This window comes from Dicentrarchus labrax, unplaced genomic scaffold, assembly GCF_905237075.1.
Source record: "Dicentrarchus labrax unplaced genomic scaffold, dlabrax2021, whole genome shotgun sequence".
Classification (NCBI taxonomy): Eukaryota; Metazoa; Chordata; class Actinopteri; family Moronidae; genus Dicentrarchus; species Dicentrarchus labrax.
In genome coordinates this window covers 4,304,254-4,326,664 of record NW_026136707.1, presented here as the reverse complement: position 1 = coordinate 4,326,664, position 22,411 = coordinate 4,304,254, and the positions used below count along the sequence as shown (strand labels likewise).

At 38.8% G+C, this 22,411-nt stretch overlaps 1 protein-coding gene across 8 annotated transcripts in view; it reads right to left on the bottom strand.

Moving 5' to 3' along the window:
• syngap1b (synaptic Ras GTPase activating protein 1b) overlaps nt 1-22,411 on the bottom strand; it is a 134,597-nt gene that overhangs the window by 72,472 nt on the left and 39,714 nt on the right. For all 8 annotated transcript variants that reach the window (XM_051406215.1, XM_051406212.1, XM_051406218.1 and 5 more), the window contains exon 3: nt 12,269-12,374. In XM_051406215.1, coding sequence (XP_051262175.1) covers nt 12,269-12,374 — 106 coding nt within the window. The remainder of the gene's footprint in view (nt 1-12,268; nt 12,375-22,411) is intronic.

Sequence of the window (22,411 nt, the reverse complement as noted above, 5' to 3'; positions counted from 1 at the left end):
ACTGTCGTCATGCCGACCACCTTGTCCTGGCCATTTTTGCACTGCTTCATGAAGTCTATTTTTACTCTTTTGTCAAGGCGGATGTATTGCCAACTGGCCAGTAGTTCTATCAAGGTTGTTGCACCTTGGTTTTCTTGTGCATCTCGACATCTACTCTAATTGTACCACCACAGTGCTAGTATTGCAGCTGTTAGCCCGCTATTCATGATTCACACCTGGATGGCCGTTGCTTTGCTGAGAGCTGGCAGGAAGCTAAAGGTTAGAAAAGTGCTTTGGGCTTGTATATAAGTGCTTGCTGGTTTGTAAGAAGTCTGGACTGCCATTGCCAATACTGTTGTTGCTGTGACCTGTCTGTCTGTCTGTCTCTCTCTCTCTCTCTCTCTCTCTCTCCCCACTGGTCGAGACAGACGACCACCCACCTAGGCCGGAGGATCTGTCTAGGTTTCTGCCTTTAACAGGCAGTTTTTCTTTCCCTTTTCCCAAGTGCTTGCACATGGTGGTACTGTTAGAACTCTGTAATAAATGTTAAAGAGTTCGGTCTAGACCTGCTTATTTGAAAAGTTAGAAAATTTTGAAGGCAAATAAAATTGTTGAATTGAATTGAAATTGAATTGGAAAGGGCCAGAAAACAGAACTCAATAAATTAAAGCTATGTTTTGAAACCATCTTTTGTTAATGAGTCTCCAGTATCTGTTTGTCTTTGTACATGCTGCACTACACTGATCACTATCAACTGTAGAGTGAAATTGATGTTTTGATGCACAAATGTCTCCCTAAGAGTTCACCAAATACACAAGATGGTTTTGCTCACACAAATTGGCGAACTTCCCTCATTGTGGCTCTAGGGATGGCAATGTTGGTCCGTCTCTTTTACCCCCCGTGGGATAAAAGCATGCTTGAAGTCCTTGCCGTGTCTTCTCTTCAATCAATATTTAAGGTCCATCACACTCATTTTACACTCCACTGCTTTCCAGACATGCATTACACATTAAAACAGCCCAACATCAGATCGCTCTTAATCCAAATCAGATAAGCTGTGGCTGGGGTATTTTACATCTTTGGTCCTAGTAAATACCTTCTAAATTGAAAAATTGTCGTGACACAAACTTTTGTTTATACCCTCGTCTTCTTGTTTAAGGTAATTTTAGTGCAAGGTACTAATGTAAGCTCTCATTTTCATTTGGGTCACACATTTTATAATTTTGTGTTGTTTTATTGTTGAGAAAATGTGCAATATATGAGATAAGGTAAGAGATTTGTTTATTTTGTTTAATTGCCCTAGTATCTGGTAAGAACATGAGTGTTGGATTAACCTTTTATTAAAGAGATATTCTCATTAAAACATAGCAAACATGTTGAAAGCAGTTTCCATGCTAAATGTTGCAGCATGACAGAAAATATGCAGACTGGAGTGACATCCAGCGTCAGTCAAGAGGCTCTACGATATTACATGTACACATTTCAGACCTATTCACACACTTTTTATGCAATGCACTTAGATCTCTCACCCATAAAAACACTCACTCTGTAGTTATGGTATGGATGTGTAGAAAAGCTAGACAACTTGGGTAAAATGTAGGGTAGTGAATGAGACACTCCCACCTGCAGCTACCGTTGAGATGAGCCTGAACATAACACTTCACCCCAAAACTCTGAAGAGCTGTGAAGTGCCCAATAGTAAAAGACTGGTTGTTCTGGGTATCTGCCAGGTGTGAATGTGTGTAACTCAGTGTGAGGCAGGGTGTCACTGAGCACATGCACTCAGCTAAAACTGAAAAAGAAGAAAACTGTAGTGAGAAAATGACTGCCATCTTGTATGGAGGTGACACTGGTGACTGTTTGATGCTAACTATTTTGAGTCCCGGGGGAATTCAAACGTATTAAACAGCTGTATGAAGCAGTTTATTTCCCAAAGGGATATATGCTGATGTGCCAGATCTCCATAATACCACCTCAGGGGAAATTGTCAAATGTGGTTTGATGTGGCGTATGTGCAGGCATGACCGTCTGTCTGTGTCTGATTTGATGTATATCTACATCAATATGACTGCAGGTGTCATATGAAGATATTAAGACATTTGTGATGCCAACTGGTAAATATTATAAATATAAGCCAAACAAATAGTGAAACTGAAAATAAGACATGTGCCGTATCTGATCGACATCTGAGTTTTAGGGCTAATTCTGGTTGATTACAACTTGAATCTTATTTGTGTAGTTTTGGCCATCATTTCTATCAGTTATGGAAAAAATTGTACTCGATAAAGTAACGACTGAGATCTGGGAGCACGGTGACATCGTTACAACAAAGTGTAAAGAAACATGAACAGTCAGACAATCAGAGAGGTTGTAAACTAGCAGTTTAGTCAGCTGAGTACAATGTTATTACAGTGTTTCCTACTGGTTGAGAATTTACTTGTAGTGGTGGATGGCCTAGTAGGGGTGGGTGATACGTATGACCTAAAATTAATTTATCGATTGATTAAGTGACGGTATTACAAAACTAAAAGGGCTACTCAAAACATGATTCTACCTTTTTTTCACACCATCGGCAATGTAAGAAAACTTACACTAAGAAAGAAAATGTGAATTATGTGTAAATTGGCTCCAAAAATAAATTTAAATGAGGTGTAGGCTTACATGTGTTTTGGAAGGAGTAGCCCATTCAGAGTAAGACAAGGGGTAGGATTAAGCATTTTAACAGCTTTAATTAGCCAGAAATTTCTATATTTTATGTGACGATATTTGAAGGAATTTTCACAACAGCAGGTAGGCCACGTGTGTGTTAATGACAAAGCATATCAAAATGATCGAAACCAACGTGGTACCGATACACCGGGTGCGTTCACTGTTGCTTTACATGGTCCCTGCTTGTAAAATATTTAGTGTCTGCTTCTTAGCATGTCTTTCTCTCTCTCTTTCTCTGTGTTTCTCTGCAGGGCTTGTGCGATTTTCAGTAGATCGTAGATTGTGAATGGTGCTGTTCTCTCGGACAGAAATAAATGATAGTACAAAAAAGTGAAACTAAAATGGGTCACTAAATATACTTGGGCGGCCGTTAATATACCTGGGTGGCCTGCGTGTAGTTGCGGAAGAGCAGGAGACACAGGGCTGCCTGTAGTATTCCTATAAAATTTCTATGATCATTCAGTATCATCTTTGCTGCTGAAAATACACCCCCAGACCCATGGGGCTTACTCTAACTCTAACCCTCCCATTGCACCGACCCCGTTAAAAATTAATAAATCACTGACTGCCTAGCTTAGAACCCCAGAGATGATAAATACTGTAGGTTTTCAGGGTCTTTAAGACTTGTTTAAATTTACCTGTAAGACAGTAAAATGTATCTGTACATTGAAACTCAAGCTCCTTTCTCCTTTGGCTTTATGCTGGCATTTTGACCTAATTGCTCATCCACAAGCAAAAGCTCAAGACCGTTTAAAGGCATTATCACTGAAGGTATTTGAGAACCTTTTCAAGACCTGCACACAATATGCAAAATACACTTGCCTCACTGCACTGCTGAATTGAATATAACTGAATATTTAATGTCTAGAATATAAATTTATATTTATCACCACATTTTCTTTCCACTATAACTTGATGTATTTGTGTGTACATGTACTGTGGAGCCAGCTGCTGCCATAAAATATGGGCAAATGGTAGGAGTGCCAATATACTGTATGTACACATAACAGCAGAGGGGATAAAACACACATATAAATGGTGACAGTGGCTGCTGCATTACTGAGTAAAAATACAGAAAATACTGCAGAAAATACTTTTGTTTGTCTTTTGTGAAAAGATGATCTGTGGGTAGCAGAGTTTGAGCAAGAGTAATTTTTAGATATCAGTATACCTTAGTGTAGATCTGTTGTTCCCTACCTTTTTGTCTGGTGTACCCAGGCCACCTGAGTATGTGCCCAATTAAATAGAGGTGGATATCGTTACAATACTTTTTTTCAGACAACACATGGGTATCCTGGAAGTAAGTTGAGCATTCATACTGTCATTTAAGAGTGGCAGAAGCTATATGCTTCTTCCTTTTACCCATTTCTTTCATTTTATTACTTCTATTCATTACTTACTGCTCATTTGGTAACTAGTTTTCACAGTCTCAATCACAGCACATGGTGTTATGGTGTTACAGCTGACTCAGGTTAGAAGGGGGTTCATCACACGCAGTCAGACAATTGTAGCTGGTAGTTATTTTGACAATAAATACACTTAAGATCAGCCTCACACCAATTTGTAAACCAGTACCTCCTTAACACAATTATAACCTTAACCAAATCATTTCTATTTTTACAAATTGGCTGAGCTACACACGATTTTTCCATGTACCCCTTGGCAACTGCTGAAGTACCCCTGGTTGAAAATCACTGGTACACAACAGTATTTCAGCGATCATTGAGCTTTCAGATCAGTGATATGAAGATCAACGAAGCCATTGATAAAACCGTCTCTCTCATCTCATCTCTCAGCACCAAATTCCACATTCCTGGAACATAAATAGAAAACAATTGAATGCGGATACTATATATGATACTATATAGATATATGGATACTTTAAACTAATGGTGTATGTAATGATATCAAGCTGACTGGTTTGAAATAATCTGTTTCAAACAACTTCCAGAAAAGTAGCGTTTGGTGAGTGAACCTTTCACAGAGGCTTTAAATCCTCTCATCGTTGCATGGCAGATAGAAGCAGTCCCCATGGACTAGAGAACTGTGCGTGTGTGTAAGCTGACTACCACACCTGAAGCTGACTAAGAACTGCAGTGTTGGAGAGCCGAAGACCCTCGTGTGTGCTGAGCTGGTGGCCAGCTGTCACTCAAACCGAGGCAGGGCTTGCTTGCTTTCTCTCGCTATTTTTCACTTTATGCATGTTGTTAAAGTATGATAATATAGCTGTCCGTTATATCACACCAGCCCACGGGGTATATCACTCAGAAAGACATTTCATGTTATGTAATCATCCCATTTACATATCGTTTTTGCATAAAATTCTTAATGCATGGTGTTGTTCAGAGTGCCCTGCCATATTATCTCAAAATGCCAGCTGTGAGCGAACACATTCAAGAAAGAAGTGAAGGAGATCTGATTGTCAGCCAGGTGGTGAGATGGTTAAGTCTGACATATCAGTCTTCTTCTTTTTCTAATAATGTCAGACAAACTTGATATCGCTCCATCTGACTGACTGTAACCACCCACCAGAGGAGGCCTGATATCTCTGGTCCACCTGACTCTCTTGTCTCAACTCAGAAAGACCTTGAATGTTTGAATGTAAAGCTCTGCCATCGCAATCTCATTTAACTGTATTCGATTATGAGTTTTAGGCTCAAGTGAATAAGGTTGTTTTGTAACATTTTCCACAACTAGTGAAGCATTTTTTTGGAAAAGGAAAAGGTTATCCACGGCCAAGAAGCTGCAAGTGTGCTGTCTGAGCTTCAGCTCAGATAAACAGGTATAATGTTTTTCATGTTCACCATCTTAGTTTTGCCAATTAGCACCAACATTGGTTTTGCAGGTATCTGGTTATAAACCAAAATGTACAATCCAACGGTATTCAAGTGTCATTCTTCAAAGAGTTATTTGATGACACATTTTCATTTAGGACAAGTTAGACCAAACCATTTGGTTTAACCCTGGTTAAGAACTTTTTTGGGGTACATTTCAACTTCCAAGAATGAACTCGAGTGATTTAGTGAAGTATGATAATGAGTCATTGTTTGCATAAACTGCAACTCAGTAAAATATTCAATACATATAAAACAGTTTCTAAAAGTGCAGCATTACTCAGACAGCCTATTGATACAACCCAGCGGACATGCAGCTTCATAAAGTGCTGCATTTGTTTTCAGGAGGCCTCTGTGTCCATGTCCATCAAAAGCCAAACACAACACTGTAGCAGACCATTTGTATTCATTCGTGGTTCCAAAGGCAAGACAGCCAGATGATTCAGCAAATCTCTCTAAACACAAGCCCGGGCTTCTAAGGGGCAGATTTTCACTTTTCCTAGAGACTGAATCACAAGGTTTATAACCTGCACAGTAACACTGCTACTCCAGCTTTCATTGACGCCAAACGCTACTATTGTCATAACACTCCAAATTAACTCTTATCACTGAGCTCGAAACACTGAAGCAGCTAATTATGCTGGTCTATATCAGACTGCCATAGACTTTAAATTCATTTTTGAATCCAGCTTTCTTCATCATACAGTTTAACAAAAAAGGCAGATTGAAGCATTAAAATATCTTTCAAAATGTCCTTTTGTGACTTTTGCGACTCTGGACCTACTTAATAAATCAATCAGGGTTTTCAGAGTGTTCGAAATCAGAGTTAAAATGTAATAACTGCACTTACAAGCTGACAGCTTGCCAGCCCTTGCTGAGACCCTTAAAATCCACAGCAGCAAATTCAGTTCAGGTTGGCAGGTCTTTCTAGTGTTGATGGAACAAGCTAAGAATTGTGCAGGTTGCTGGTTGGCTAATTTTACTGCACATTAAGGCCACAGATTTAAAGGTCAACTGCAGTGCCAAAAATCAAACTTGAGTCTTCAGCACATGCATGTAAGGCTCACATGTTATTATATTAAAATAGAAATATTATGCAAGTAAATTCAAAGACATTATACAGCAATATGACTTCTGTCAGGTGAGCAGCCCAGATTTGGTGCACCGACAGATGGGATTCAGGATCAGTGGCATTTTGAGTTGCATGCCTCCTTTGATATTTCATTGGTTTCATTCCGTAGGTACCATGGTTGTCATTTCCAGTAAGTAATACCACAAATAAACAACACATTTTAAGAAGAGGGGCAAGTTCCCTCCACCATAGATCCAGCTGTTCACAATTCTCAAGTTGTGTGTGGTGCTATTGAAGCTCCAAATATCAGACCAGTATTTTAGGTCTATTTTTGCAAAACAATGTCCACATGTGGGATGTGAGTCATAGAGTTGTACCTACCATCTCTGCATGCAATAGCTTATGAAATGTAACACTGTCCAGTGTGCTCACATACTGTGGTCGGATGAGAGTTACGGGATAAGGGCAAAAAATAAGTTATTAAGTTCTGTTATGGTTTTAGATTAATGTGAAAGACAGTTAAGCAAGAATAATGAACGACTTGCAAGGCTGTCATTGATATGCATATTCAAAAAATCATCCAGTTTAATTATCCGTTTCTGGACAGATAGAGCAGACAAGTTGGCAAACTTATTCATCTGCTCCTGCTGTTTGTGCTTCTTGACATCAGCGTGATATCTGCAGACAGATGTTAGCTAGCGTTAGCTACCCAGCAGGACTGAACAAGGTAGAACCTCTCATTACCAGAGATGATACCTTGTCAACAAATTAAAACCTAGAGCTTAAATTAGTGTGTATAGTCTTTTTTTTCTGTCTATGTCCTTTGTAGATTGGACAGTTAGATTCAATACAAGATAGCCAGAGCCAGTTATCCATCACGAGTTACAACAGTCCCAGAGACTGCAGGGGGTGTGCATTGATCTCTAGTCTAAGTAGTCACCGTGGATTTATTCGTTTATTGGACAGTTGCGACCCAAAAAATCTAATGAAGCCAGCTATCAACATGTACATTTTTGACTGAACATTGACATATTAATATATTGCTCAGACCCATGTCTACATGTATTCTGGGAAAGAGCAAATTGATTGATTGATTGATAAACTGTGTATAAACCGAGAATGCTCTCTGGTTATAAGTAAAATGTGGTAGCTTTTTTTACTTGTTCACTATCTTCTCCCTGTTGAAATTACCCAAAATAAGATGCAGATAGTATGTTTACTTTACAGTTAAAGAGATGTTGTCTTAAGACAGACAGAAACTATAACTAGGAGGGCACTGGGAGAGCACAGACCTCCACAAAAGCCAATAGTCCAGTTTTCTATGATAGCAAACCTTAATTATGACGGGTTCGCGCACACACGATGAATGCAGTTCATTTCGCCATAGACACTGGTGTTACAATTGATCCATCTCGCAATGTGTAGGACAGGATTAGATGGAAGTAGATAGTCGCAGCCTTATTTTCCACAGGGAGTGACGAGGATTAAGAAAGTAAGTAAGTATCTTGCAATATTAATGAAAATGAAAAATAATCTGTGTATCCAGCCCGTGATCCGGATCGGCTCAAAAATTAGATGGGTTTATCTTTCACTAATGCTACACCCTTCCACCAAGTTTCATGAAAATTGGGCAAGTAGTTTTTCCGTAATCCTGCTGACAAACAAACAAATGGCACCAAAAACATAAACTCTCTGGCGGAGGTAATAATGCAGAGAAATAATCTATATCCTTTTGTTTTAGTCTTCCTGAAATGACAGTTTGGAATGACTCATGATGCTTGTCTTAAAACTAACAACAGTATACGTTTAACATCTTTTTTTTTGTCTTTAATTTATTGTGTCAGTGTTTTATCCTCCTCTTTTTTGGAGGGAACATGTAGCCTGTGGGCCTTGTTGAGTGGGTGAGTGGAGTGGGATGGTGTCGGAGAGGGAACAGGGTAAAGGCCGTGTGTTGAGACAGAATAGAAAGTGCAGGATGGGGAGAACGACAGCAGGGGGTTAGGAGAAGGTTCAAAATCTAGTATCTATGCTGATTATTTATATCTAAATCTTGAAAGAACTATATGTGCAGACATTGAAAAAAAAGGTGCTGTATCTCTGGAACGCAGCATCCGCACTGAAATACACAGTTGAAATATTGTATGAAGGTCACACTTTGTAAAGGGCACTGGAACAATTGCTCAGCTGAGCCTGCTTTATCACAATTGCCCGCTAAGCTGAGATGGCTAAAGGAATAAGTGAGATCTACAAGGACAAACGGAGGAGAAGTAGCCGTATGTTTAAACTGCTGTTGCTGAAAAACTAGTCAGCCGAAGTTAACAACCAATCAGCTTTGTAGTGCTAGGATTTTTTTTTTCTCCCTGCGGCTAAGTCATTCAGATAATAAGGTTTCTCTCAATAACAGAGCAGACTTAGATGAAGTCAATTTACAATTCGAACACAAAACATTAAAGGCCAAATTCATTAATGGGGATTATCACATCGCATTCTGGAGAGGTTAATGAGCAGGAGAAAGGGAAAATGATGTGAATGTTTTATTTTTGTTTGCCCACAACAACATATTGAAGTATAAAGGAAAGTTTATCTCTTAATGTTACAGGAATTGGCTGGAGAGTGTCGTCAACCGACATCCAGCCGTCCTGATCCTCACATTACAATACTGTTGGCCATTTTACCAACTACGGGAGAGATTATTACGGTAATCTTTTATGATAACATCTATTGTTGAACTGTAAAATATTCTGCAGATTATATCTTTCTGCCGCAATTTCTCAATAACCAAATACGAGGGGTTCTTGCCAATAGCTTTATTTACGTTATATATTTATTTCTAAAAGTATTTGTAAATATCAGTCAATTTGTCATTAACATAGTAATATTACATTTTGTATCAGTCTTAAAAATTCAGAATCAGTTGGGCTCTAATCTCTGTGCTATGAAATTAATTCTATATATCAGCTAAAACACTATCAAAAACTTACTGTAGCATCCAACTTTAATCAATAATCATATACAGTAAGCTTTAATGCAGTCCTTTTGTTAGGAGTTTGCAACCAAACACAAAACAAACACAAGAGGAAGAAAGATTTTTTGTCTAGTTAAGGAAAGTCATTTTCCCCTGTCACAGTCATAAAATGTTAATTAAGCCTCATATTTGCATAAAATGCTTATGCTGCACTGTAATTATCCAGCAAAATTAATGTCTTCATTATACGTTAATTACCTCCTCAACTTTAAAATGTTTCCGGGAACATTAAAGGTACATGCAAGTGGATAAAAAAAGGAAAATGATCTGCATTTCTTGATGTGTTTTGACAGCAACAGAGGAATGAAAAAACCTATTGAGGCTTTTGGTGTTTGACTAATCGCAGATCGACTGTAGCCCAATATCTTCAATCTGAGTGTGTCACTACATCAGGCATCCAGCTGGGATTGTTGTCAAATGTCGCCATTCATCAATATCTTGTGAAAAATGCAGGCTTTTACCCCTCTGATGAATAATGAATCCAGGTTGACGTACTATTGTTGTCACAAGCACATGGATGGCTGTTTGGCAGCTGCAGCCGCTGCAGCATCTGCAATTTAATCTATTCTCAGCACATGGAAATATTCTGCACTGTCACAATTTGAATCTATTGATGAGAGCAAGGTCATGTCTTTCACTTTTGTGAAAGACACAATTCAGTCATCGTTTTGGAAATGTTTCCTAAGTGTGCTCAATGTAAGCCTAGTTTAGAAACATATGAACACTATAAATACATACTGTAGTATAGTCAATGATAATATAGCACCTACATTATTAGATGTGATTTTTTTGTCAGCAAAAGTTCAACTTAACTAAATTTTGGATGTAAGTGTGTCAGTGTTGACTCTGCAATGGACCCAAACGTCACACTGGGACAAAGATATTTACTAATTAAAGGGATAGTTTGAAATTTTGGGAAATATCTTGCCCAGACTTAGATGAGAAGATCATTACCACTCTCATGTCTCCTCAGTTAATATGTCGTTACTCCAGGAAGGTACAGATTTTATAAGGACATGGTTATATTAAGAGCTTTCTGACATAAAGTCTTTTATACATTTGAACAGAGCAAGGCTAGCAATTCCATTAAATTTTGGGCACAGTCTCCACTGAGCCTAAACTGCTCTTACACAAACCATCTTTTCCAGGAATGCTTCAACTACTAATTATAAGTTACTAATATTCCGAATGAGAAACTGCCGAGTACAGCACACACCTCCAATTAGGCCAAACATTTAATCCAAAAGTCAAAAATTGGCACCATTTGATTTCAAAATAAATAAATAATATATTTTCATACAATGATTCATTAAACAATTTTGGTGCACAATAAACATTTCTTCCCACTGAATTAATATCATCATAACCTTCATTAGCTCAGTGTTATATGTCAGGGATTTTATAAAATAGGTCACGTGTCTCCCCATAGACTTCATCTCTCATTGTGGCCTTATGACAACCTCCATTTGCTTTTTTTGTTGATCTGATAATTACTAATTGCCTGAGGCTCATTAATCTCTTTTGGCTCTTTGGTTGTAGTCACCACAGATGGCCCATAATGGTGTCACTGCATTATGGCCTGTAGCGTAGCATACATATGTGAATGTGTTTACAATACGTTTACACATGGGCAATATGACCTGGTATTGCTATGTCAGCATATGTCAAAACGTGGTGGGACCATGTCAACTGATGTGTCAGTGCTTGACCTCCTCGAGGTCAGAGAGACACTCATATGAAAACTGAGGGAAATATTTATCCAGTTGAATCAGCACAACTGTTGAGGAGGCAGCAGCGGCAGAATCATAGACGGAGGACGTCACAAGGGAGGCCCTTAAAATAGCTGAGTGAGACGGAGAGGTGGAGGGTGAAGAAAGAGGGAGAAACTGAGCGGGACATTTGTAGAGGGCCCAGAGAGACTGAGTCAGGCAAAACAAACAGAGGAAGGCAGCTATCGGAGGGTCAGTTTCATAGAGTCCAAGGAGAGTTTGAGAGGACATCACAACAATATAAAAGCAGAAAGTTTAAAAGCATAAATAAAGAAGAGAAAGAAAAAATGACTGCAAAAATAGAACTACTAGATAGATTGAGGAAGAAATAAAGAGACAGAGAACATAAAGATATGCATGGTTATCAAGGTATCATTGAGTGAATATCATTTCAAAGCAAGATAGATGATAAATCTCCCAACCTGACAAAAGAATAGCAAGTCAAAATGTGGTAGATAGAAAACAGCTGCTTTAAGCTCTGATCAGATGGGATGCTTTTATCTCTGCTCAGATGCAGAGTGCTGCTGTGAGCTCTGCTAGTAACAGAGAGAGTAATGGCTCAAAGGATGCAAAGAGCTTTACATCACTGTTGTTGCTATGCAACTATCCTATTATTATAAGCAAGCTAACCTAAAGTAATACAGGTGACAGTGTTTTTGAAAATTAAAATGGACAAGAAGGAAGAGAAGTTGAATAAAGTTGTGATGCATCCAGAGCATCACCCAAAAATTGTTTCATAAGGTCAAGCATATCAGCCTTGAGGTATTTAATTGGATTTAACGCCATTTGATTTGAAAACAGGAAGTAGGATGGACCTTGATTAAGACTATATTGTTATTATATTTTAGAATTAAAGATGCTTTAAGGTTTGTCTGCTCACCCATCTCAGGATGGTGCCTTCCCTCAACAGGAACGCTGACTGTCCGCCGCAGTAGCTTGTTCCTGTGAGACTCTGAGCGCCTCTCGCGCATCAGCAAAGGGTGTACCTGCACAGAGAGAAAGCACAAGGTCAGTACACAAGCACAGACTGCTGAAGTACTGCATCCTGACGTTCTGTGCAGAATATGAACACACAAATGCAACTGCATACTCTTTGTCCTTCTCTTTGTTGCCATTGTGTTTTATAAAAAAAACACAATACTGTTAGAATATTTGTAGAGAAGAGCTGTGGCTAAATTTATCTGACTGTTTTTGGAGAATGGACTGAAATGATTAAAATGGCTGATAACAAACAGACAAACAAATGGAAAAGAGATGTATAATAGGTGCCAGTAAGGTTCCCAAAAGAATGAATTAACTGCTAAATCTTTGATTAAAGAAACTGCAAACAGCAAACAAGTAGATCAAATTCATCCAAGAAATATATGTAAGGTTAATGTGGGGTCAGATGCAACCCTCAGGTGACCAGTTACATCATTCAACAGAAGTAAAAGCAAGGAGAGACAAAGCTAGAATTCAAAAAAAATTCTAAGATATCATCCTTTACAACAGTTTATTGTGTGATGCATTATGTCTGATCTGGAGGAACTGAAAACTGAAAAGAAAAAGAAAAGGGGAAAAAAATGCATATAGAAAAAAATAAACCACATTTCACAGCTCCGGCACAGTTGGCCCCACAGTCCCTGAATTCATAAAAGTGAGACTTGAGGGAAAATAAATGGGAGAATGTGCCACACTAATCAGAAACACTGGTCCTTTTGAAACATCACAGTTAGAGTCAGAAAATACGGCGTACACTGTAAAGTACAGAACTATAAATCTTGACGGAACACCAAAGCTAGTACTTTGTTGGCACTGGGCCCCAGAACACCAAGAAATACACAAAGAAATAAAAAAGTGACTGCAGAAATTCATGATGAGTTTCCTTTCAAAATAACACACTGTCATACAGTGATAGGTGAAAGCTGCATTAGACTGCATTAGTTTTAGCTAAGTGTACCTTAAAAACTGGCAGCTGAGTGTATGTAGCGTTTTAGCCTGATTGGTTTTATGGCCAGCAAATGTCTCTTTTTTCTTTTTTTCTTTTTTTGCAAAAAAGCCCAGATAAACCCTCTGTACTCTTTCCCTGCCCAGCACCAGCAATTTTAAGACCCAGAAATGTCTCTCAAGAGTTGGTAGAGACAAAAGCAGGGAGAGTTTAAGCAGATTAAGATCAGTCAGGTGGACAAAAGCATCATTTAAAATCCCTGTGAATGTTTCTCCATGTCTGCTTTATGTTTAAATACCCAATTATTATGTGTGTTATTATGTGTTAATACATAACCACAACAACTTTGTAAAGTGATAATATACACTGGCTACTTTAGTGAGGCGTTAATTCAACTATATGTTTATTACTTAGGTTTCAGTTAGTGGTGGTGTTATACAAGGCTGTATTATCTTTGATTTGATTTGATTTATTTGACATTTCAGACTATATATATATATGAAAGTGAATTGCAGCCACTGTCCTCTATGTATCCTTACTGACATAAAGTCACATAAAGTCAAGGAGTCTGTGGAAATGATAACATCTGTTTGTGTTCTGCTACAAGACTGCTGTGCTTTTGAGCGCGTCCTATCGAGACTAGCGTCTAACAGAAATGCAACATCGGAACATAAAAGAGCTGGTGTCAACACAGAGAGCCAGTGTCAGAAGGTGGGACTAACCGCAGAGCAGTGCAGCATAGTGCAGCCTTGGGGGCTTTGGGGCGAAGCCAACAACAGTGAAGGACACTGGCAGGTCACACTGAGCCATATGTCCCACAAGACAGCCGAGTGCCACTCACTCTAAAGGAGCTCTGTTAAGATGAAAAAATGCCAGAGCGGGTGTGTGTGTGTTTTTTTTTTTTTTTGCGAGTGTGTGGGTGTTCCTTGCTCCTTACTACTATTTTGTATGTGCAGATGTGTGTCCATCAAAGCGAGGGCACATGAAAATTTAATGCAGACACTGCTCCACTTCAAGCAACAAATATTCTCTACTATCACGCTACAGCTGTATCACATCGGACACATCAACACACACACATACACACACATAAATGCATATCTCTACTGCAATAATCTAGTTAGACCAGCCAAGCAGAAGATGCTTCACATCACAGCATCAGGATCCTGTTTATATGAGTCTATGTATCCAACTTAATCTGGGACAAGCATCATAAATCAGCTGCCTATATGGTTACTCTTGCTGCTCGTGCAACCAAAGTGCACAAAACTACATTGTTATACAGTGCTTTCTTAGTACCAACATATTGCTTGTTGTGATGAAATTACAGTACATGCTCCTTAATGAAAAATATATTAAGCAGCATCCATTCGTTATGAGTCCAGTGTGAGAATGCACAGAGTGTGTATGTTCATTTACTGAGTTTCCCTTTTCTTGGGGCAATTATGCAATGAGAGGTTTTTTCCATTTATTACGTTTTTTTTTTTTGTGCGATCTGTCACTGCGTCTGTTGGTCCTGTACTTTTACCCTAAATGAAATATCTATCATTGGATGGACTGCTATAAAACTTTGATTCAGACATTCATTGTATCCAGGAGAAGAATCTAAATCATTTTGTAGGTGATGCTTTAAATTTTCATCTGCAGCCACGAAGCAAAGTCAACATTTTTACTGCGTAGGCCAGTACTTAAGTTCATGATAGGATACATGATAGCATAGCATTAATATGTCATGGTAAATGATGACAAGCTGGTGTAGCATGCTGTGACGATGTCCCCACCATCAATTGCCTCTGACCGCTACAGCAGGCAGCGACAACATGTGTGATGTTACTTTACAGATTTCAGCTTTGAAGGCTCAACAAATGATCCAGACTCAAACTCATGGTGTCAAACATAATATTGCATCCAAGATGGCAATTAAATATGGCAACAGGCCACTTCACTGTGATGTCTTTTAATCTGCAGAAATTATTTGTTTTTGATTATTAATTTTATTTATTGTTTGTGTTGTGTTGAATATTGTCTTGTTTTTCATGTTTGCACTGCAAGCTAAACAAAGAGAACATTTTCTTACAATGTTTGCTGTAGTCAAATCAAGTCAAACAAATATTTAAAATTCACATTATTCATTAAAAATTACATCATATGATATCAATCCTCTATTGTGTACAGTACTGTCATATTTTCATCATTTGTGTGGGTGTTTAAGTGCACAAGTTACTTCTTCCACAGATGATTTTGTTTTCTTTCTCCAGTCTTAGTTCTTCTTCGAGCAATTATGAAATTGAATAGAAATCTTAAAGGGGAGACAAAAACTTACCAACTTCTTTAAAAGAAAAACATAAATGAGATTTCTTTATTTAATTTGCTTTTTCTTTTGTCAATTTCATTAACCTTACACTTATTTAAACTTCAAAATATGCTTCATGTTTTATTTTGGTTGACTTCTAATAATGCTCTACAGATAAACTTGAACTTTATAAAGAATACTGTATATTGTCAAAACATATAGTTTTCTTTTCTAATCTATTTAGAAACTGTTAAAATAACTGAAATGTCTGTATTAGCTAATACACCACAATTATGCCATACACCAGTCCTCTTCAAGGATTAATACACCCAGATATATAAAATACAGCTACCATGGTATTAACTGTTACCGTATAGCATATTTACATCGTCTCACAATACTTAAATCACCATAACCCTACTGAAAATATCCCTCAGTGTGACATTATTGGACCAGAAAAAAAAAATTAAAAAGACACCCAGCTTCAATCTAAATTCAAGTCTTCTTAGTGCATCCTGCTTATATTTAAATCCAAGTCTTGTCAGTGCACACAGCTTTTCTCTAACCCTCCTTTAATTCTCTCTGCTAGATTAATGTAGGAAACAGCAGCGGAGAGTGGCCGAGCACTCCGTTCGACTAATTGAATATGCTTTAGTGCAAACGAGTAACAGTAAACCAGAATTAACCTCACATTCTACCAGCTCTTCATCGATCAGGAACGCGAATAAAGCCACAGTTGCATACTGTAGCTGTATTGGGACCACGTTGCTTTATAGTGTTTCTAAATATATACGTAATAAGCAAAGTGGTTTCATGATGCCTGACTGAGCACTGTGCCAGCTTTGACTCCATGAAAAAGGAATCGGGAGGGGACTATGGAGGAGCAGCAAACTCAGACCCCAGGTAATTTCACTGAATGGTTTTGCGGTTATGGAAGAAATAGTAGTGATTTTCAGCAGGGTTAAAGTGATGCTTCTCTGTGTCCAGATTTTCAGCCGTTGCCATGGAATCCAGAGGAGACAAATGGGCTGCATTTACTTTTTATCTACAGTACGAGTTGTGAGACTGTTACAAAGTACATGTTTGGTAAATGGAAGCACAGGTTCGTGTCTTTTCCATACAGAGCAACACCTTCAACTTGTTCTCTTTACTTATCGAATCAAAATAAGAAAGTGCAAACATGTATTTCATAACACGAGGTGTACATAAACAGATAAAATGACCCTAAATCCAAGAGTCTTAAGAAGTTAAATTCTTGACAAGCCATCTAGATGTCAACACTACCCAATTACAAGGAGCTAAATATGGTAATTTTCCTTAATCACATCTACTTGAACAAGAACAAGCCCGCTCACTCTCCCCCCTACTGGTGCCCAGCCCAGTGCAATTCATCACTGACAACTTGACTCATGGAAAAGACCCAAGAATACCTTTTTGCCCCACTCTGACACATAAGCCCACCAATAAGCATCCCACTTCTGCTTCCAGTTGGGGGGGGGGACACCTGGAGGCTATTTTTACTCAGCGTGTGGCAAGATTTGATTGGTCAGATGTCGCGGAGTCTGCAGCTGGAGACATCACATAACACCAGCTCTGAGGTTGCCATGAGTGGGCACAGGGAGCTGGCAGGCCAGCACTCAACATCCACAGAGAGGCAGCATTAGGCCAGCACACAGACTTTTAACCACTTCAGATGGTGCACTCACACACAAATTTAAAGGAACAATTTAATTTAGAACACAATATATACCTACTAAAATAAACTACTGTCGAAAGGACTGGTATGGTGCCAGCTAGAAGCTGTGATTTCCATTATATCCCACTAGACAACCAACAGACCACATACTTACAATTCTTAAGGAGAGGGTAGGCTTGAAATAAGGTGGTATTTTTACTTGTTCCAAATTACCAAATTTAAAGGCGGGGCAAATAGCTTTTAATTATAGAGACAGACAAGATGTAATATTTGGTACAGTTGGGGTAACAACACAAGCGTATCTCTTATCTCTAGCAGTATCTCATCAGAGCCATTCATGGTGTTTTAGTCGTATGTACTCAGGGAAAGTGATGGACATAGTTGTGTGAAAGGTGAAAAAAGAGACTTATTCACACACCTGTTGAACACACACTGTTGAAAGTGGGCGAACTTGTTGGATTATCTGTTTCAGAAAGTAAAAATAAAATTTCAGATGCTGCCCACTACAATTCCGATTTTGGATAAGTGTCTTGAGAGGGATTTTCAGAAGCTGAATCTGACGAGCACACTGACGCATGTAGAAGCTTACTAGTAGTGGGTCTAACAAGGTAAAGTTTATCCAGAGAGTGGTGCTGCAGGAAAAGGACATTAAAATCAAAATGGCTTCCTGTGACAGCATGACTCTAATCAGCAAATTCTGCAGTATTAGATTTGGTTAAAAGTCACTGGGTCAAAATTTACCCAATTCAGGTCAATAAAGCAACAATGCAATAACGATATCAAGTAGAGAACCACCCAGGACAAGAGAATATTTTGACCCAAAGTGTTATTTTTTATATTTCTGTTGCATTATTTATCCAAACAATAACATAGTGTGGTTGTGAACTGTTCCTGTATAATCTACACTTGCTCTTGTTAAACTTACATGTCACTATTTGTTACAAATTGGTAATACTGAATGTATGTATATTGTTTTGTACCACTAACAGGACATTTGTGATGGTTTTAAGGTAAAACTTGAACTGGCTGTGTCTAACACTGGGTCAAAATAACCACATTTTAGTTCTGGGGATTATGAATAGCTTTAATATAATATATGAATATACCATTATTCTCTACAAACTATAAATACCCATACCAAATGGGGCCAGTGTTTGGAAAGATATCTTGTTCTGGACCAAATGTTGGGCTAGGTAGACAGACCAGATGGACCAGACTCTTAGCAAGGCGAAAAAAGCTGTTACTGTCTTTCACAATGTTGATCATAATCATGCATCCATAGAGTTTCTCTAGCATTTCACTAAATTCCTCCATCATCACCAGATGTCGCAGCTCAACTGGCAGTGTAGCTGGCATGGTGTTTCACATGTTATGCCTACAGTTAGTTAGTGGTTTTACCCAAAAATGTAAATTACAACACATCACAAAATAATTTGAATAGATTACAAATGCAAGAAAATATCTGCAGTTGCTGCCATTTCAAGGTTCTGGGCCATGTTTGGGCACTGTTGGACCAGGGGTGCAGCATCCAGTTTCATCCAATTTGAATTGTAAATTGTTTGCTTGATGGATTTAAGTATTCATGACGACTGTTGTAATGAGCAGGGTTGAAATGGATCCATTTCTGATTCAAATTTTACCAATCAGAGAATTAAAAATGAACATGCACGTCTCATTTTAGTCAGAAGTCACCGACTGTGCCACAATGTACGAGACAGAAGCCAGTCCTGGCATGGAGAGAAAGGAGTAGCTAGTGGGATGGTGGCGCTGGGCAAGAGAGGAAAGGAGGAAGAGAGATGGTGGTAGAGGAAGGAAGGGAGAGGGAGGGAAGGGAGTGCCATTGATCTGAAGAGGGAGGAGGGTGTTTTTGTTCAGCTTGGCAGGTTGAGTTGAGCGATGCTGCAGGCTGGCTTGCCCATATGTCACTACTGCTTCCTCAGGCCCAGCTGTGAGGAGCAGGGGAATATGGTGGGACATCGTGTATGGGTGTGTGTGTGTGCGTGTGTGTGTGTGTGTGTGTGTGTGTGTGTGTGTGTGTGTGTGTGTGAGAAAGAGAGAAAGTACATGTCTGTGTAAGAGAGAAAGAGAAGTGAGGGGAGTGTGCATGTGTGTGTAACACTGCAAGAAATAGAGTGTGTAATGTGCGAAAACTGTGCAATCCATTATTTCTTAACGGGGCGGTAATCAAACACTGCTGGCTGTCTTACTCCGGCTCAAACACAAAAACACACAGTCACAAACAAACACAGGCACCTGAATTAGGACACACACATACAGGCAATAACAAAAATTTGCCCATGCACCTGCGCAAATACAGAAATAAATTTCACCTCAGCATGGTCACACACACACACACACACACACACACACACACACACACACACACACACACACACACACACACACACACACACACACAGAGTCCTGTGCATCATGATAGGCGGTTGAGCTGGCCAAAAGCACGATTTGTCCTTCAGACCAACAGTAACGTTCTTTCACGGACAGATGTTCCTCCTCCTCCTGACCTCAGGCACTGGCTACAGTGTTTATAAATCACACAATGATCCTACCCACATAATTACACACATACACTGACACTCACACATACAATGGGCAGGCCATTAGGGCTGACATTTTTACCATTTTTGGCTTTTCACACGCAGAACCAGTAGATGACAATTTGTTATTATTTGCATGTCTGAAAAGAACTTTGGGGACCACAGTTTTCAATGTACTGCATATTGTGATGTATAGTAGATATAGGTGGGGGGAAAAGTGCGGTAGTTGGCGATGGTACAGTAAAATCTCACTTTATGCTCCTTGTATTTGTCTTTAAATTCTTCCAGGAGAAAAAACTTTTCTAAAACCGAAACATTATTTAACACACAGTGCCACATTGTCCTCAATTTAATGCTGATGTAACATGAAACCAGGATAATATGATGTAAATAAGCAGGAAACTCACATTACACCAAAACCCTGACCTGAGAATTATGCAGGTAAAATGCATGTTGAGCAAGATTAAGTGTCACTCTTTTACAGATGAAAAATGTTGAATAACTGAGAGAGACATGACAGACACAAACGTCTAGTTATCTGCATGCAAAATAAGGTGTGTTCTACTGTTGTGGAAACTGTAAGCTGTTGTGAATAAGACCATCAAATAAATATTTAGAATGTGAGTGTTAGTTGAGTTGGTTTATTACGTGTACTTGTAGGTGTACTTGTAAGTGCATAAGAAAAGTTCAAACCACCCATAAGTGTCCAAATCCCACAGAGACAGACCTGGCCAAGTACAATTCTTCTTAATAAAACTGATAAATGGCAGAGGATTGCTTTTAAGGTCATCGAGATCTGGCAGTTGCTCCCGGTACGTTGGCAGGAGACAAATTAGGCCTAGTTTTCCCTTTTTCTCTAGGTGCCTCCAAGGTATTGACAAAAAGAAAACTGTACACTATCCACAGGGATAGATGAATTAATCAAAACACTAGATAAAAAACATTTAAACCCTTGTATGTACACAATGACCTTTTGAAAAATGTTTTATTTCTGAGTGACAATTTTTATTCAAATGGCATGTAATAGTTTCTCAAATACCAAGACATTTTTGTTAACATCGCCTCAGGGGTTCAGGTCAGTCATCTTACTAAAACAATCAACCTTTCTCTTCTCTTCTGAGAGTTAATGCCCACCTACATTTATTACATAATTAATCCCTCCAACTCCCACACGACAGCCACCTGAATGTGTTCTCCAGGGTCATAAGCAAACATACTATCCACCTCTTCATGCACTGTGACAACAGTAGCTACAGGCTAAAGCCACTGAGGTGCTGTGGCTTGTTTGCAGACCGGCTCATGCACTAATGCTTTCAAATTCTGTATCAGGGCTGCAAATGGGCCCACCAACATGAAAAGGAAGCCAACGCTTTTTACCAAAGAGGAAAATGTACTCAACAATCCTATTTATTTGAAATTGCGAAAGAACTACATTTACTTCTCAGGGTGTTACAGTGTTGATATTTCCCAGTTCTTGCAGGCTAAACAAGGCTCTCTGCCCCCCGTCAGTTTTTCTTGCATAACACTGGAACAGTTGGGGGAGTGCAGTCAGGACACATGACTTGGGGGACAGGGCACTGGTGCGTGGCAGTAGTATATGAAACTCTGTCACCTCAGATTTATGTGAGATGAGAGGAGGAGGAGGAGGAGAGGATGGCAGGCAGCCATCACTGCCAGCCCTCTTGCTCCCCCTACAGGACAGAAAGAAGCAGAGCAGCCTGTGGAGTTATACAGCAGTAAGGAAAAGTAATACTCACAAGATCAAGATCTCCCAGATTGTTAAAAAAAAAAAGAAATGGTAGGTCCAGAAAAATTATTTCTTATTCTCATCATTACCTGCATTGATTTTTTACAACCCAGATTTCCCCAAGTGGTCCATTTAGTGTCTATAACCAGCCTGCTTCATTAACAAATTCCATTTCCTTAAACTACTACAAATGTCTTTAAACATGTTAAACATCAATTTCACTGAAATATGAACTAGTTATTACATTAGAGGTCCAAAGTCAAACTATAATCAATCATCAGGCAACCTATTAAGTAGTTTTCATTCTCATAATAAGTGTATTAGTGCACTGATGCTCACATTCAACACTATAGCTGCAACTAAAAATTGTCTTCTTTATCGATTAATATGCTGATTATTTTCTCAATTAATAAAGTAATAATTTGGCTATAAAATTTTATAAAAATAAAAAAGGTCTTCAACGTCTTCAAATTTTTTTTTTTTTGTCCGAGCAACAGTCCAAAAAGAGACAAAGAAACGGAGGAATTGCTGAAGGGAGTGAATGTTTGGATTCTTTGCTTTGGTTTATGCAATAAATTACGGAAATAGTTGCATTTCCTGTTGTTCTTCTCTTCCTTCTCTCTGCTGCAACCATAATGCATACTGATCAAACACATATGACCAAACAGTACGAAATAATAAATGTAAATATGCAGTGACACATGAACAGGGTGTACCATTTGTAGTGCTAAGGGGGCAGTGCAATTGAATGCATGATCCCTGCATAAATTATACGGTTACATTTCTTGCAACTGCATCATAA